General features: G+C 52.3%; 2 protein-coding genes across 5 annotated transcripts; both read left to right on the top strand.

Moving 5' to 3' along the window:
• The first annotated feature begins 43 nt into the window (after nt 1-43).
• Nucleotides 44-7,336, top strand: Tm9sf1 (transmembrane 9 superfamily member 1). Of its 4 annotated transcripts, none has more exons than XM_050126104.1 (6): nt 44-198; nt 849-1,210; nt 2,022-2,643; nt 2,898-3,083; nt 5,278-5,551; nt 6,683-7,336. In XM_050126104.1, exons 2-6 carry the CDS (start codon nt 866-868, stop codon nt 7,074-7,076), a joined length of 1,821 nt encoding a protein of 606 aa, XP_049982061.1. In that variant the 5' UTR covers nt 44-198; nt 849-865; the 3' UTR covers nt 7,077-7,336. The 4 variants fall into 4 exon arrangements, with proteins under 4 accessions (XP_049982061.1, XP_049982062.1, XP_049982063.1 ...); XM_050126105.1 differs by lacking the exon at nt 44-198 and adding an exon at nt 242-413; XM_050126106.1 differs by lacking the exon at nt 44-198 and adding an exon at nt 428-531.
• A 463-nt stretch (nt 7,337-7,799) lies between these two features.
• Ipo4 (importin 4) lies at nt 7,800-17,665 on the top strand. The gene is made up of 30 exons (XM_050126097.1): nt 7,800-7,943; nt 8,024-8,110; nt 8,249-8,328; nt 8,414-8,455; nt 8,871-9,000; nt 9,091-9,270; nt 9,547-9,612; nt 9,702-9,803; nt 9,889-9,972; nt 10,176-10,340; nt 11,508-11,561; nt 11,658-11,767; nt 12,370-12,478; nt 12,645-12,774; nt 12,901-13,014; nt 13,120-13,233; nt 13,434-13,554; nt 13,714-13,825; nt 13,938-14,053; nt 14,295-14,372; nt 14,449-14,506; nt 14,590-14,689; nt 14,767-14,960; nt 15,093-15,143; nt 15,479-15,604; nt 15,708-15,916; nt 16,029-16,161; nt 16,247-16,351; nt 17,169-17,238; nt 17,337-17,665. Exons 1-30 carry the CDS (start codon nt 7,875-7,877, stop codon nt 17,465-17,467), a joined length of 3,240 nt encoding a protein of 1,079 aa, XP_049982054.1. The 5' UTR covers nt 7,800-7,874; the 3' UTR covers nt 17,468-17,665.
• Nucleotides 17,666-17,769: the final 104 nt, after the last annotated feature.

The following is a 17,769-nucleotide window of genomic DNA, read 5'->3' as shown; positions in this document are numbered from 1 at the left end:
CAGCCCGGGACGGCTCCAGCCTTCGGCCGCCCGCGCTCGCAGTCTCCGATCGTCTCTCTCCAGCCTAGGGCGGGCAGCCCGGTCCGCGCGAGCCCCCGTGGGAAGCCGCTCGCAACACGCGCGCGAGCATCACGGAGCTCTTAGCTCCGGAGACGAGCCTTCCCGGAGCTGAGGTCCCTGCCGGCGAGGGCGGAAGTGGTAAGGCTGACGTGGCCGGGCTGCGGTGCTGCTCGCCGGGAAGAACACTTGCATCGCCCGCAGACTCGGGGAGCGAGCTTGGGGGTCTCTGTAGCGGGGCCCGACCGCGGGCGAGCCAGAGCTGTTTGGGGAGCTTTTGGGCGAGCCGAGAGTGGACGGCGACGGCGTGCTCGCAGTCGCGGCGATCAGGCACAGAGGCGGACAACCCCGACGAGGTCCGTCGTCAGGTCCTCGGCAAGCCCACCGCTCCGGCGCCGCTATCTGGGAACCCGGGCAGAAGCCCAAGGGCAGCTACGGGGGCCTGCGAGGCCCTGGCGCCTCTTTGGCCAGCCGGTACCTCGCAGTGAGGAGCCCGAAGCTGCGGCCGGTGCCTCTGCCGGAGCAGCGAGCCCGCCGGGCGTTGCCATAGAAACGGGTTGGCGCGCGCAGCAGAAGCCCCTGGGTGGGGGAGGCCGAGGAGAGGCGTGAACCCCGGGTTGGGAGTACTGTCGAGCGCGCCCCGAGCCCCATCTTTGTGGGGTAGAAGTCGTGCGGTGCGGGGATCGGGAGGCCAATGGGAGGAAGTGGAGCCAATGGGCATTTGAGAGACCAGACCCGGGGCGTCACGATTTGATACCTAGTTTCTGTAACCACGGGATTCCCCCCAACAGGTTCTGCTGCCTTAAAGATGACAGTCCTAGGGCACCCTCGAAGTTGGAGCTGCCAGTGTTTGCCAGTCCTGATACTGTTGCTGGGCACAGGCCATGGGCCAGGGGTAGAAGGTGTGACACACTACAAGCCCGGCGACCCTGTCATTCTATATGTCAACAAAGTGGGACCCTACCATAACCCCCAGGAAACTTACCACTACTATCAGCTTCCAGTCTGCTGTCCTGAGAAGATCCGTCACAAAAGTCTTAGTTTGGGTGAAGTACTGGATGGGGACCGAATGGCCGAATCTTTGTACGAGATCCGCTTTCGGGAGAATGTGGAGAAGAGAATTCTGTGCCACCTGCAGCTCAGTTCTGCACAGGTCAGCTCTCCACAGTCGTTATCACTTAGCGCCCCCTCCACCCCGCCAGAGGCTAGCAGTGCCTTGCAGTGGTGGTGCTTTTATGGAAACTATCTGTCTGGACTCTACCCACAACCCAGTACTTGTTCAAGAACTGACTTTTCAGGATTACATGGGTACTGAGATGCAGAACTGACAAAATGTCCTACTTAAGACTCCTGTGTAATTCTCTCCTTTCATACATTCCTTTGGTTCTTTCTCAGCTCCTTTACTTTCTAACTTTCCCTGTTACTTTTTTTTCCCCTTAGCAAATCCTCGCACTTCTTAATCGATTCCAGTCTTTTTTTTACACTTTGTCCCACTTATTTTTTGAGACGTTATCCCATCAAAGTCATACTTGCTCTTTTTGGGGACCAGTATACCAGAATCAATCAATGAGTCTCAATGGGAGACAGTTTTGGTCCTTTAGGAACTTTGGCAATGTTAAGAGACATTTTGTTTGTTTGATTTGGGTTTTTTGTTTGTTGAGGTAAGGTCATACTCTGTAGCCCAGGCTGGCCTCAAACCCAAGGCGAACCTTTTAAGTGCTGGGCTAACAGGGATGTTTTATTCCATGCCTGGCTTTGGAGATGCTGATTGTCACGATTCAGCGGTACTGTTGGTGTGTAGTGAGTAGAGATGAGTAGAGATCAAGGATGCTGAATTCTGCAGTGCACAGCATCTCCCTACAGCACAGAATCATCCAGCCCAAACTATGAGTACTGCCAAGTTGAGAAACACAGTGTTAACCCTGAGAGGCTTTGTATACTGACCCCTGGCTTGTTCTCTATAGGTGGAGCAGCTGCGCCAGGCCATTGAGGAATTGTATTACTTTGAATTTGTGGTAGATGACTTGCCAATCCGTGGTTTTGTGGGCTACATGGAAGAGAGCGGCTTCCTGCCACATAGCCACAAGATAGGTCTCTGGACACATTTGGACTTCCACCTAGAATTCCATGGAGATCGAATCATATTTGCCAATGTTTCAGTTCGGGATGTCAAGCCCCACAGCTTGGATGGTTTACGATCTGATGAATTCCTAGGCCTTACTCACACTTACAGTGTGCACTGGTCTGAGACTTCAGTGGAGCGTCGGAGTGATAGGCGCCGTGGTGATGATGGTGGTTTCTTTCCTCGAACGCTGGAAATCCACTGGTTGTCCATCATCAACTCCATGGTGCTTGTGTTTTTACTGGTGGGTTTCGTGGCTGTCATTCTAATGCGTGTGCTCCGAAATGACCTGGCTCGGTACAACCTAGATGAAGAGACCAGCTCTGGAGGCTCTAGTGATGACTTTGACCAGGGCGACAATGGTTGGAAGATTATCCACACAGATGTCTTCCGCTTCCCTCCGTACCGCGGGCTGCTCTGTGCTGTGCTTGGTGTGGGCGCCCAGTTCCTGGCTCTTGGCACTGGTGAGGTGATATGAATTGCTCTCAAAGAGTAGCAGATAGGTTATTATAAAAGTTCAGTGGATCTTCTCTTCAAGATGAGAAAAAAACCGAGAGGAGATCGTAGCTCTAGTGAGGCTGTATATGGGTTTTCCTGACAGTAGAACTAGGGAAATGTAATCAAATGAGGCCCTTTATCTGGGTTAAGGGGATTATTTCTCTGACGTGGAGAAGAGATGTAGGTGAGACCTAACGAATTCTCCACTGCTACCCTGTAGGCATCATTGTCATGGCGTTGCTGGGCATGTTCAATGTGCACCGTCATGGAGCCATTAACTCGGCAGCCATCTTGTTGTATGCCCTGACCTGCTGCATCTCTGGCTATGTGTCCAGCCACTTCTACCGGCAGATCGGAGGCGAGCGCTGGGTGTGGAACATCATTCTTACGACCAGCCTTTTCTCTGGTGAGAACGTCCCCTTTCATGGTGGGTCTGTCTAGATTTAGGGAGTAAGAAAGAGCTTTTTTTTTTATGGGATGGCCTTGCTGGGAACTGTCAGGGGTAGAGAGAGAAGGAGGGAGGAAGGCAAAGAGTGCTGTGCTCAATGCCCTGCATACACTAGAGTGGATTTACACATAAACAGAGTAAAGAGTAAAGACTTGTTCCCACTTAGCACCCAGAGCAATAACAGATCTAGACTTTCAAAAAAAAAAAAAAAAGATTTATTTAATTATTATGTATACAGTGTTCTGTCTGCATGTATGCCTGCAGCCAGAAGAGGGCACCAGATCTCATTAGGGATGGCTGTGAGCCACCATGTAGATGCAGGAAACTGAACTCAGGACCTCTAGGAAGAGCAGCCAGTGCTCTTTACTGCTGAGCCATCTTTCCAGCCCATAGGGAGGACTTTTTTATTTTTTTTAATTTTTTTTATTTTTATTTTTTTTTTTTTTTTTTTTTTTTTTTTTTTTTTTTTTTTTTTTTTTTTTTTGGTTTTTCAAGACAGGGTTTCTCTGTGGCTTTGGAGCCAGTCCTGGAACTAGCTCTGTAGACCAGGCTGGTCTCGAACTCACAGAGATCCACCTGCCTCTGCCTCCCGAGTGCTGGGATTAAAGGCATGCGCCACCATCGCCCACCTAGGGAGGACTTTTAAAAATATTTGTTTGTGTGTATGAGTGTTTTGCCTGCATGTATGCATGTGCAACATAGTCATGGAGGCCACAAGGGTGTCTGATCCCCTGGAACTGGAGTGACAGAAGGTTGTGAGCTACCATGTGGGTGCTGGGAATCAAACCCAAGTCCTCTAGGAGCAGGAAGTGCTATTAACCATAAAGCAGTCTCTCTAGCAACTGGGTGGGACAATAATTTCATGAGAAAAATCTATCAAAAAGAATCTCTTAGGTGTCGTGGTGCACGCCTTTAATCTTATCACTCAGAGGCCGAAGCAGGCGGATCTCTGACTTCAAGTACAGCCTGGTCTACAGAACCAGTTCCAAGACAGTCAGCGCTGAATAGACTTGTCTAAAATAACAATAAAAAAACCAAAAACCAACAAAACAGCATGAGGAACTATGCCTAGCTTTTGTTCATGTGGGGATCTGGGGACTGAACCTAGGCCTTCATGAACAGCACTTTACCAACTGAACCATCAGTTTCTCAGACATTATGCTTAAATAATGTGGTGTGTCTACTTGTATGGGTGCTGGGAACTCGTGTGCATGGGGAAGGCAGATGTCAACATCAGGTATCCTTCTCAGGAGCTCACCTTGTTTTTGGAGCCAGGGTTTGACTGAAGTTGGAGCTCACTGAATTAGCTGGTGTGGATGATCATCGAGCCCTAAGCATCCTCCTGTCTTTGCCTCCCTTGTACAGTATTCAAGAGCCCTGGCTACTCCATCTGACTTGATTTTGTTTGTTTTAAATATGGATGCTGGAGATCCAACTTGGGTCCTCATGCTTTGGGGGAAAGGGCTTTACCAATTGAACCATTTCTTCAACCCCCTTAAATAGCATCCTTAAATTTATTTTTTGATACTGTTTTTATTTCAGAGGTAGGTTCATTATAGCCTTCAAACCAGATTGCTGACCCCCAGTTGGTGTTTCTCAGTGTAACAGTCCTGACTGTCCTGGAACTTGCTTTGTAGACCAGGCTAGCCTCTGCCTTTGAGTGCTGGGAGTAAAGGTGTGTGCCGCCACCGCCCTGCTCAGATCGCCTTTCCAGAGACAGTAGTAGTCTACCTTCTAAACCTTGCTGCTTCCAATTTGGTGTCTTTGATTTATACCCCATCATATTTGTATTTTAAGCATGGCTTTCTGAGAAAAGATCCTTAATTTAACCCAAATGACTGTTTCATGCCAGGAATTATCAAGGCATGGCAAGACAAGGTTCCTGTAGTCATTCTTGTCACTCTCAGACCATGATGAAGCAACTGTCTTGATTCTTGATGGGACTGGGTGGGCGGAAGAGGGTGTTCAGAAAATAAAGAACAAAGAACAATGAGCTATGAAAGGGTCAAGGTGAATTCCTTCAGCTCTGGGCATCTGGGAGCATAGTTGGGCCCTGTAAGTGGCAGGCTACTTCATCCCTCTCCCCTTTAGGTCCAGTCTGAGTGGGGTGTCACAGGGGTGTTGCTCCTACCGCTGACCCTCCTTCCTGCAGTGCCTTTCTTCCTGACGTGGAGTGTGGTGAACTCAGTGCATTGGGCCAATGGTTCGACACAGGCTCTACCAGCCACAACCATCCTGCTGCTTCTGACGGTCTGGCTACTGGTAGGCTTTCCTCTTACTGTCATTGGAGGCATCTTCGGGAAGAACAACGCTAGTCCCTTTGATGCACCTTGTCGCACTAAGAACATCGCCCGGGAGATCCCACCCCAGCCCTGGTACAAGTCTACTGTCATCCACATGACTGTTGGTGGCTTCTTGCCTTTCAGGTACCTACACTTCATACCATGCCCATCACTTGGGAGGGTTTTAGTTTGGTTTGGTTTTGGACACTAGAGGGTGTTTGTTTTGAGACAGTCTTAGGAGGCTGGGTTAAAATACACAATTGTGCCTTGGGTGCTTGGATTATAGATGTGCATTACCACGCCTTGCCATCATCAGGTTTTGATTCAGCTTTTCCTTCTGCCACCTCAATACCATAACCCAGCAACAATCCCCAGTTCAGTGAGAGCTCATAAAATGGTGCCATCTAGCAGGAGTGAGCTTCAGCTAATTCAGATGTGAGTGTTTCACTTCTGAAGCTCCCCTCCTCAGCAAACAGCAAGCAGATGGACTAAGCCCTGCTCAGTGCCTGCAGGACCTGATTGTCCTTTAGTGTTTACAGGCGTGTAGAGCTTAGCCCCTTTGCTTACTCAGTCAGTTGACTATGCACCTTTTCAACAACACAACAGAAAATAAAGAGAACACAGTAGCTGCTTTTGTTTCCTTTCTCTTACTCCCTTTTTGTACTATTGGAGTGTACTTAAGGCCTCATGCATTATTTGGCAAGCACTCTACCACTGAGTGATATCCTAGCCCTTTCTTTTTTTTTTTAAATTTATTTAACTTTATTTTATGTGCATTGGTGTGAAGGTATCAGATCCCCTGGAACTGGAGTTACAGACAGTTGTGAGCTGCCATGTGGGTGCTGGGGTTTGAGCCTGGGTCTTCTGGAAGAACAGCCAGTGCTCTTAACTGCTGAGCCATCTCTCCAGCCCCTCCTAGCCCTTTCTTATCTTTCATTTCATTTCAAATCTCAAAGTTTTCCAGGCTGGCCTTGAACTTGCTCTGTAGCCCAGACTAGCTTCAAACTTGGCAATCCTCCTGCCTTAGCCTCCCAAATAGTAGTAGTGTAGACATATGCCTGTAAGGGAAGATGTTCATGAACTAAGAGAACTAATCATAGGCAAAAGAATTCCCAGGTACGGCAGGTGGTGGTGTCACAGGCCTTTGATCCCAGCACTCGGGAGGCAGAGGCAGGCGGATTTCTCTGAGTTCAAGGCCAGCCTGGAGCTAGTTCCAGTGCCAGAAGGTGTGGCTGCGCACAGCGCTTTAATGCTGTGTCCCTCTTCTCTCCACAGCGCCATCTCTGTGGAGCTGTACTACATCTTTGCCACCGTCTGGGGTCGCGAGCAGTACACTCTGTATGGCATCCTCTTCTTTGTCTTCGCCATCCTGCTGAGTGTGGGGGCTTGCATCTCCATCGCGCTCACCTACTTCCAGCTGTCGGGGGAAGATTACCGCTGGTGGTGGCGGTCAGTGCTGAGTGTCGGCTCCACCGGACTTTTCATCTTCCTCTACTCCGTGTTCTACTATGCCCGGCGCTCCAACATGTCAGGGGCAGTGCAGACAGTAGAGTTCTTTGGCTACTCTTTACTGACTGGTTATGTGTTCTTCCTCATGCTGGGCACCATCTCCTTTTTCTCTTCCTTAAAGTTCATCCGTTATATCTATGTTAACCTCAAGATGGACTGAGTTCTGAGGGACAGAACTATCTCCCCGTGCTTTCATCATGCCCCGTTGATTCCACTTGACAGCTTCCGACTGAATTGTGTGATGGCATTGTCGCCTTCCTTCCCCTTTGCCCCTTGGGCCTCCCTTCTTAGAGAGGACCAGGAAATTAAAAATCTCTATTATATAAGGAATATATATTTGAACTTTTTAAGTTGCCTTACGTTTTAGTCCTGATTTTTTTTCTTTTTACAAATTAAAATAAAATTTATTAAGAAAACGGATCCTGTAGTTGGAGGTTTTGGTCTAGTTACAGAAACCCAAGGCCTAGCTGGGCGATGGTGGTGCACGCCTTTAATCCCAGCACTCGGGAGGCAGAGGCAGGCGGATCTCTGTGAGTTCGAGACCAGCCTGGTCTACAGAGCTAGTTCCAGGACAGGCTCCAAAGCCGCATAGAAACCCTGTCTCGAAAAACCAAAAAAAAAAAAAGAAACCCGAGGCTTGTTGTCAATGCTCGGTCCCTTTGAAAACGGAGTCCGCTACTGTCGCACAAACCCTGGACCCTTGGGAACTGTCGGCGCGGGGAACCCACTTTGCCGGGGCTCTGTTTCTGTGGTTTACCCGGTGCTCAGGCTGCCGCCAGTCTCCTGCAGGAATTTTTTAAGGGAAGCAAGATGCATTAGTGACACAGGCGACAGAAGAGACGCAGAGTAACGCCCTTTCCGCCGGAAGTTGGTGTCCGAGTCTCCACGTGCCGTTCCTCCCCCTCACCCCACCCCCGCCCTCCCCACTCAGCCCTGTAGCGGCGGCTCAGCTGCTGCCATGGAGCCTGCGGAGCTGGAGAAGATCCTTAAGGAGCTGCTGCTGCCGGACACCGAACGCATCCGCCGGGTATGGGCAGAGCCCAGCCGGGCCAGGGGGAGGGGGAGGCTGTGGGAAAAGCCCGGTCTTGACCCCCAGCCTCCCACCAGGCCACGGAGCAGCTCCAGGCTGCCCTTCGGGACCCTGCTGCCTTGCCTGCGCTTTGCGACCTGTTGGCCTCTGCAACAGACCCACAGGCGAGTAACCTGCTCCTCCTCGCCGAAATTCTGAAATTCCTCAGTATGCCCGTAATCCCGCCCCAGCCTCCACCCCCTGCGGTCTGTTCATCACCCTGCTGCCTGCCATTCTGATTTGGCTACCTCCCCTCGCCCTAGATCCGCCAGTTTGCAGCGGTCCTTACCCGTAGAAGGCTGAGCACCCGCTGGCGACGCTTGGCACCTGAGCAACGCGAGAGGTGGGCTAGGTTTGGGATGGGAAAGGCCAGGCCTCGTCGACCCTTTAGCAGGCTGGGTACCAAGCCTTTGCCACCTGTCTTCCAGCCTCAAGAACCTGGTCCTGACAGCCCTACAGAAAGAGACAGAGTAAGTCTCAGGGCTTCCTCTTGGGGGTCCTAACTGGTCTGGGGCTGGGGTCCTCTCTGGGCTTCTGCCATCTTTTTCAGCCCCAGGCTGGGATTAGGGAACAGAGACGTCATTCAGTCCTTGAAGGTGGAGCCTGTGAACCTACTAAAGGTTTTGAGAATGGGTGAAAACGATCTGCCAAAGCCCAACCAGAAAACCAGAGCAAAATTCAGCCAGTCCAGAGGTGCTGAACGAGCCAGATCAAATGCTACCTTCCTTTCTTCACCCCCAGCTGTTGCCTTGTGGGTCTGACTTAGGAAAGACTGTGCACAAGCCTGGATGCTTCCCTTCCGGGCGCTCCTCGATGGGCATTGTCCGCAGGGGATGGCGATGAGGGTAGGGAAGGGCGGTTATGGATGGATGCCCCTCTTTGCAGGCATTACGTGAGTGTCAGCTTGGCCCAGCTCTCAGCCACCATTTTTCGAAAGGAAGGCCTGGAAGCCTGGCCTCAGTTCTCGCACCTTCTTCAGCAGAGCATGCACAGCGCCACCAGCCCTGAGAAAGAGGTGCGCTCACACCGCTGGGCAGGGCGGGGCTGAGAAGCTGGGCAGAGGACCCTGGGTGCTTTTCTGCTCTGACCCTCTGCATCTGGACAGGTGGGGCTTTTGCTGCTGAGTGTGGTGGTGTCTTCCCAACCGGAAGCATTCCTCCCCTACCAACGAGAGCTCCTCCAGCTTCTGGTTGAAACTCTGAGTGAAGTAGGCGCCCCTGGGGTGCTCTTCTACTCCCTGCGCACTTTGACTGCCTTGGCCCCTTACCTCAGGACTGATGACGTGGTGAGACACTGGCTCAGCCTCCATCACTGTCGACTCTGTATCTCTTGGTCTTTGTGTCCTTACCTTTAGAAGTTCTGGCCCAAGATGCTTTAGGTGTTCATTCTGCCTTCCATTCTTCCTAGCAGTTGAGGGGATACTGTGGGTGACTGGGCCCGACGGGTGTGTCTGGGAGCCTTCTCCTTGGATTGCATGCCATGAGGAAGCTGCTAGTTTCTGGGACCTGGGATTAGGCTGCATATGTGCTTTTTGTGATTAAACTCATCCTGTGTCCTCCAGCCTCTCGCTCGGATGTTGGTGCCCAAACTCATTATGGCAGTGAGGACTCTGATCCCCATAGATGAGGTAAGGACATATGGGGAGGATTCTCCTTTGGGGGAGGGGGGTGTAGAGGCACTTGTAGCCTGGTACCCTATGGCTTACCTCTCCATCAGGTAAAGGCCTGCGAGGCCTTGGAAGCCCTGGATGAGCTGCTGGAGTCGGACCTGCCTATCATCACTCCCCACCTCTCTGAGGTCCTCATGTTCTGCCTGGAGGTGAGCCTGGGGTGGGGGCTGCCCCTGGTACTGTTTTGCTGGAAGTTTTCTTGCTCGTTCCTGATTTTTCTTAGTGTCTGTATAGGTGGCAAAAAACGTGGCCCTTAGCGATGCACTTCGTGTACGTATTCTCTGCTGCCTCAGTTTCTTGGTCAAAGTCAAAAGTAAGGTAAGTACCCTCTGGGTGTGTCATCACAGTATCTCCACTCTTAGTCATGTTCTTGGGGTCCTGCTCAAGCCCCGGTCCAGCCTTCTCCCATTCCTGTCTAGGAGATTGGGAATCTCTTGCTGGACTCCTTATGTTGGCAGGGTGGAATTTTTTTCCTTGTGAGCCCGTAGGAGATGCTCAGGGACAGTCTCCTCCCCTCTTAGGCCTTACTGAAGAACCGCCTCCTGCCTCCCTTGCTGCATGACCTTTTTCCACTTATGGCTGCTGAGCCACCCATGGGCCAGTTGGATCCTGAGGACCAAGATTCTGATGATGACGACTTGGAGCTTGGGCTGATGGGAGAGACCCCCAAGCACTTTGCTGTACAGGTATACCTTAGTCTCTTAATCAGTGTGACCATCCTAAGAGAAACAACTCAAGGGGAGGAAGGATGTCCGTTTACTGTGGTGGGAAAAGAATGGTCAAACAGAGTGGTTCAAGTCATGGCCACCGGGAAGCAAAGCAGAGTGGTTTATGTTGAAGCCCGTGTGGGTCCAACACAGATAATTCTTTTCCCTAACTGGACTGGAATGGAGTCGCGAGGAATCATCAGACACAGCTTACACGGTCGTCATGGAAGGGCAAGATTTCTCCAGTTTATTCTCCAAACAGTTTATATATCATCCCATTGAGTAGGAAAACACATTAGGCTGTATCCTAGGTAACCAGGTGAATGGGCTTTTAGTCATGTCTGCTCTACCTGTATGCTAGCTGTCACGTAGGCCATGAATTAGCATCTCTATAAGACTTCCTCCAAATTACCAAGAAATAAGCACCAAACATCCTGACCAGTTTCAGCCAACACCTCTCCTCAGGAGATCTACATTTCTAACGAAAGAAAGGAGCTGTACATCCTTGCTATTGTTACCAGAGACAGCTTGTCTGCAGAGCTACGCGATCAGCTCAGACCGGGCCTATGGCTTTTATGCCTGGCTGCTACACCATACAGAAATATGGGCCTACAGTTTGTTATGGACAGGAAGCTGAGAAGGGAAACACTAGGAGCCAGGGCCAGATAGATCCCGCAAGGACGTGACCCCAACTAAGCCCTACCTTCTACATTTTGCTCCTCCTGGTGTCTATCAAGTGATTGATCGTCATTAGGTGAGAGCCCTCCTGATCTAATTGACCCTAAAACACCATCACAGTTTCCTAAACATTTCTCAAGCTAACGAAGCTGAGAACCATCATAGCCAGGCTGTGGTAGGCAGTGGTGGTGGCGCACGCCTTTAATCCCAGCGCTCCCAGACAGAGGCAGGCCGACCTCTCTGAGTTCCAGGCAGCTAGGGCTGTTACACAGAGAAACCCTGTCTCGGGGAAGAACAAAAAATCAGTCATTACAACCAGGGAGGCTGAGGTAGAATCGTAAACTTCAGGCCGGTCCGAGGCATCTTGTATCAGACATGGAACTCGTCATCACAAATGGATTATGGAACAGGGGCTAAGTGACCCTAGGAGGTTAGAGATGGAATTACAATCTCCCTGAACTTTCTCAGGTTGTGGACATGCTGGCGCTACATCTACCCCCTGAGAAGCTCTGTCCCCTTGTGGTAAGCGTGACTCTCCTGCTCTTATTCTCCCTGGGGGTGTGTGATCGGGCTCTTGTGATCTTGCCGGGCTTTTGGAATGTGCCATGTACTCCCTAGATGCCCATGCTGGAAGAAGCCTTACGGAGTGATTTCCCGTACCAGCGGAAAGCAGGGTTCTTGATGTTGGCTGTCCTGTCTGATGGTGCTGGTGACTACATCAGGCAAAGGTATTACATTCAGTCCCTGTCCCAGGGTGAGGTGGGTCACATATAAGGATGGCTCTGACATCCTCCCTGGCAGTCCTAGTACCCCTGTTTCAGCTTACTTGGTTCTATTTATTGTTCGCTTGTTTGAGATAGCATCTCCCTATGTAGCCTTGGCTGGCCTGGAACTTTAGAGACCTGCCTGTCTCTGCCTCCCCAGTACTGGGGTTAAAGATATGCATGACCATGCCTGGCCCCGCTTAACTTTTTAATGTCTTTTGGGGGGTGTTTTTCAGTCTTTCGTTGTTGATGTAGGGTTTCTCATCAACTGTAGTCCTGCCTGTCCAGGAATCTGTTTTGTTAACCAGGCTGGCCTTGAATTTAGAGATCTTCCTGCCTCTGCCTCCCAGGTGCTGGGATTAAAGGCATGGGCCAGTCGGGATATTTGCTGCCTTTCAAAAGTGTCCTGCTTTGGAAGAGAAACGGCTTTACCATTCCAGGGATAAAGGATGGTTTTACAGCCAGTTCTGGAGAGTCTTGGTCCTTTTCAGGAGGAATGAAGAGAACGGTTGAGACTAGGGTTCTTGTGTGCTGCCCCTCAGACTTTGTTCTTCTGCCCCATTCAGAATGCTGTCCCCGCTGCTTCAGACCGTGTGCAAGGGCCTGAGTGACTCCTCGCAGATTGTTCGCAACGCTGCCTTGTTTGCTCTGGGCCAGTTTTCAGAGAACTTGCAGGTCAGCAAAGCTAAATGCAGGTGGCTACCACATGAGAGACCTCCCCACCCCAAGGCTGGGGACCCCGGCTCTTAAAGTTTCATCTCTTTAAACATGTTGCTGCCATTGACCCCCAGAGGTGTGCTCTTCAGGTGAGCCTGACTGGTCCCACCTGCTTCTTCTCCAGCCCCATATCAGCAACTATTCTGAGGAAGTGATGCCGCTGCTCCTCGCCTACCTGAAGTCAGTGCCCACAGGGAACACACAACACCTGGCCAAGGCCTGCTATGCCCTGGAGAACTTCGTGGAGAACCTAGGTAGCGATGGGAGTGTGCGGTACAGGGGAGGGGAGGAACACATTTGGCTAAAGAGGGCTGCCGGGTGGGAAGGTCGCAGGGACTGTCAAGAGACCTGGGTTCGTTGGTAAAGGAACTTTCCCACAGGGCCCAAAGTGCAGCCCTACCTTCCGGAACTTATGGAGTGTATGCTGCAGCCCCTGAGGAACCCCAGCAAAGCCCGGACCAAGGAGCTAGCCGTGAGCGCCATAGGGGCCATTGGTGAGTACAGGAGCAAGGAGGTGAAGGTGTGGTGTGGGTTGACTGAGAAAGTTGCATCGGACCGTCCCGACTCCCTGCCGGCTCTGATCCTCTTGTGTCCTGTAGCCACGGCTGCCCAGGACTCCCTGCTGCCCTACTTCCCCACCGTCATGGAGCTTCTCCGAGAGTTCCTGCTGACATGCCACGAAGACCTTCAGCTTGTACAGATCCAGAGCCTGGGTGAGGAGGGACCTTGATTCGGGCGGGGGTCCACCTGCTGTCCCCAGGGACCTCTCCCAGGGCAGTCGGCTGTCTTCCTTTGGTGAAAAGGTGCTCTTCGTGTTGTACCTGAGAGTAGGGTAGAGTTTTGAGTGCCTTCCACCCTTAGTTCTGGAGTTGATCTCCACATCTCAGTGCTGGCTGAGCCCTTGTTCCCACAGAGACCCTGGGAGTGCTGACCCGAGCAATGGGAGAGTCCATGAGGCCAATGGCTAATGAGTGCTGCCAGCTGGGGCTGGGGTTATGCAGCCACGTGGATGACCCTGACTTGCGGCGCTGCTCGTGAGTGACCCTTCATGGTGCTCCTGCCCCTCCTGCCCGCCCACCAGGGGTTGACAGTCCTCATCCCAACTACCAAACCACAGCCAGTTTTCCTGGGCTCTCCCGTTTTTGTCTGTCTATAGCAGGCAGCACTGTACAGATTCTCTCTACCTTCATCAGGTACAGCCTGTTTGCAGCCTTATCAGGGTTGATGGGAGAGGGCCTGGCACCCTACCTGCCACAAATTACCACGCTCATGCTGTTATCACTGCGCTCCACCGAGGGCATTGTGGTGAGCAGAGGATGGGTGTACTGGGCCGGATAGACCAGGCTAGCCCTGTCTGTGATGGGGATTTATCTTGTCCCACCTGAGCCAAGATCCCTGCTCGGCTTTCTTCATCTAGCCTCAGTATGATGGGATCAACTCCTTCCTTCTGTTTGAAGATGAGAGTGAGGAAGAGGAGGAAGAGGACCTCATGGATGACGATATGGAAGAGGACGACGACTCTGAGATCTCGGGGTAGGAGGAGGTGCTCTTCTACTTAAGACTTTGAGCTGGGCGATGGTGGCACACACTTTTAATCCTAGCACTTGGGAGCCAGAGGCAGGCGGATCTCTGAGTTTGAGGTCGGCCTACTCGAGAAGAGCCGGGGATACACAGAAACCCTGTCTCAAGAAATAAAGACTTTGGTTCTGGATGTGGGCCCAGTGCTGGATGCACTCCTTGCACGCATCACCACAGCCTCCCCACCTGCCCCCAGGTACAGTGTGGAGAATGCCTTCTTCGATGAGAAAGAAGATACCTGCACTGCCCTGGGGGAGATCTCTGTGAACACCAGGTGAGCATCAGCCCTTCCATGCTTCTGGGAACCATTCCCAGGACCCCTTTCCCCACTGCTGTGTATTTTTCCGTAGTGTGGCCTTCCTCCCATACATGGATCGCGTCTTTGATGAAGTATTCAAACTGCTGGAGGTGAGTCAGTGGAGCCTCAAGCTCCAGTTAGTGTTGTCCTCACCTTGCGCCTGCCGGGCACACACCTGCCCTCTTTGTTCCAGTGTCCCCACGTGAATGTGCGGAAGGCAGCGCATGAGGCCCTGGGGCAGTTCTGCTGTGCGCTACACAAGGCCTCTCAGAAAAGCCAAGCCGCCAGCACTGGTGAGGAGACGCCGGCAGGCTGGGAGCGCTGGGAACTGGCAGGGCCTGACCACGGCTCTGGTCAATTCTGTCTCCAGCTCTGCAGCTTTCCTTGGCTCGAGTGATGCCATCTTACATTCAGGCAGTGAAAGTAGAAAGGGAACGCCCAGTGGTGATGGCGGTGCTGGAGGCCCTGACAGGGGTGCTACGCACCTGTGGGACTCTCGCCGTGCAGCACCCTGGACGCATCAATGATCTCTGCGTCGTGCTCAAGACTGTGCTGCAGAAGAAGGTGAGCAGGGCAGGGGGGCTGTGGGGAGAGGAGGTATCGGGTCCCAGAAGAGTCCAGCTCTGCCCATCTCACCATCACCGCAGAAAGGAGAAGGCAGGAGAGCCCACACTCACTGAACTGTGTCTTCCACAGACAGCCTGTCAGAACTCTGAGGAGGAGGAAGAGGATGACGATGACGACCAGGTAAAGTTTCAGATGAAAGAGGTCTAGATAATGTAGTTAGTCAGGGCCAGCAGTGGACAGTGCACTCAGCTTAGCCTGGAGGAGCCAGGGCTGGTGAGAGAAGTTGGTGACTACCAGGAAGGTGGTGAGGTGTTCAGAGGAGAGAGGCATGCCATGGGGCAGCATTGGCAGTGATAAATGGAGGGCCTGGGCTCTTGAAAAGCCATCCTGGAAGCGAATCGGTCTGTGAAATTAGGGCAGCCCCAGAAGCACCTGCAGCCAGTGCAGAGCGGGATTGGGAGCTGTACAGTCCCAGGGCTGGCCTCGGTGCTCCAGCCCCTGCCCTGGCTCCGCAGGCCGAGTATGACGCCATGTTACTAGAGCATGCTGGAGAGGCTATCCCAGCCCTGGTCGCTGCAGCTGGAGGACAGTCCTTCGCTCCTTTTTTTGCCAGTTTCTTGCCATTGTTGCTGTCTAAGATGGTGAGTGCTCTGTCCCCTGACCTCACATCCCAGTCTACCTGTGCACCCAGTGCCTGCAGCCCCACCTCCATGCCGATTTGTACTCCTTCAACCTCCCCTCTAGAAACAGAACAGTACGGTGGCAGAGAAGTCCTTTGCAGTGGGAACCCTGGCAGAGTCCATTCAGGGTCTTGGTATTGCCTCAGCCCAGTTTGCGTCTCGGCTATTCCCTATACTGTTAAACTCTGCCCGGGAAGCAGACCCTGAGGTGCGGAGCAATGCTATCTTTGGGCTCGGTGTACTTGTAGAGCATGGAGGCAGGCCTGCTCAGGAGTATCCTATGCTTGCAGGAGGGAAAATGGGGTTGGAAGTGAGCCCAGGGATTGGTGAGGTGCTGCTGCAGGGTGAAGCCTGCCAGTGTGTGTATTCCTTAACTGTGCACCAGTCACTTCCCTAAGCTACTGGGCTTCCTCTTGCCCCTCCTGGCAAGGGAGCGACATGATCGAGTCCGTGATAACATCTGTGGGGCTCTTGCCCGAGTGCTGATGGTCAGTCCAGTAAGGAAACCAGATCCCCAGGTGAGGGAAGGGGCATCAGGCAGGGTGGAGGCCAAGGATGGTGGAGGGGACAGGACACATGGGCCTGAGACGTCTGTGTGTTCAGGTGCTGGCTGCGCTGCTACATGCCCTGCCACTGAAGGAAGACATGGAGGAGTGGATCACTATGGGTTACCTCTTCAGCTTCCTGAACCTGAACGGCCGTGACCAGGTACCCTGCTGCTGGAGCTCTCCAGAGAACGTGAGGCTCCAGTGTAAGGGCGGGCAGAGGAGATGGCAGCTGTAACTGTAGACCAGGCTGGCCTCGAACTCACAGAGCTGCCTGTCTTTGCCTCCCGCGTGCTGGGGTTAAAGATGTGTGCCATCTTTTCCTTCTCTGTATCCCCAATTGGCCCCAGCCTGTTATATAGCTGAGGACAGCCTTGAGCCCTAAGAGCTTCCCCATCCATTCTCCACCTCCCAAGTGCCGGGATTACAGGCATGCGCTAGATTTAATTATAGCAGTGCTAGGGACCAAGTCCAGGCAGGGCCTCATGCATGCTGGGAAAACACTTTTACCAGTTGAGCTACATCCCCAGCTTCTTTTTTCCTCTGTGTGCAGAGTTACTTCTCTTGGGCTAAGCCAGCAGTCCTAACTTCCCTAGGCTTTCCTAGGACAGGGGTAGGAAAACAGTTTCACCGTCCACCAGAATCTGCTTCCAGAGCGATTCTGTGTATACCAGCTAGCACGTGGGAACACACGCCCCAATGCTCTTGTGTCCCTTCTATCTTAAGTCTGCTCTGTGTGTTGGGTGAGCATTTGGATGCTAGATTTCGTTGGTTTTGAAGCTATAACTTTAATCTTTTGTCACACATCTTTGCTACCTCCAAAAAGAGATTACTATGTTTCCTTATTCCTTCTCTAGTTCACAGTTGGGTTAGGTGTCAACTCAATTTCATGGGCTTTTTTTCCCTTGGTTCCAACCAACTCTTCTAAGCCCTGGGACCCCAGGCTGTTACTGCCAGAGCTGACCAGTTCTTTTCCATAGGTTGTAGGTGTGGTTCCTGAGCTCTTACGCATCTATAGCGTGATTCTGGCAGACGACAGGATTGTGCCAGGTGAGGGGGACAGTCATAGTTAAGGACAAGGGAAAATGGGGCAAGAAGGATGTCAGAACCCAGTCCTTCATTAGGTCCTCTCTCTTCATCCTCCCCAGACACCAAGACAGCACTACTGCATCTCCTGACGTTCCTGGCCAAAGAGCATGCTGACAGCTTCCATGCAGCCCTGGGCTCACTGCCTGCTGATAAGGCTCAGGAACTCCAGGCCATGCTGGGCCTCACTTAGGCTCCAGGCTTCAGCTGGGCCAGAGGGCCTGAAGACCACCAGTCAGCCCAGGCCCAGCTCACCTCACCAAAGACTGTATCATTGGAAGTCCATCCTGCTTGCTGTCTTAACAGGGGTGTCTCTGGGGCTGGGTCTATTACGAGCAGAGTTGTGACATCATACTGTAATAAAGGCAGCTTGTTTTCTGCTTGGACACTAGCTCTGAGAGCGTGAAAACTAGAGATGTGCATTCAGAAACAAGACAGGCACGGGGCTGGGTGTCCCAGCACTGAAGAGGGCGTTCTGTTCCCGCAGAGGATGGA

The sequence above is a fragment of the Alexandromys fortis genome, unplaced genomic scaffold (assembly GCF_014885135.2).
Source record: "Alexandromys fortis isolate MF-2015 unplaced genomic scaffold, M_Fortis_MF-2015_v1.1 scaffold_258, whole genome shotgun sequence".
Classification (NCBI taxonomy): Eukaryota; Metazoa; Chordata; class Mammalia; order Rodentia; family Cricetidae; genus Alexandromys; species Alexandromys fortis.
This window is presented reverse-complemented; position numbering and strand designations above follow the sequence as displayed.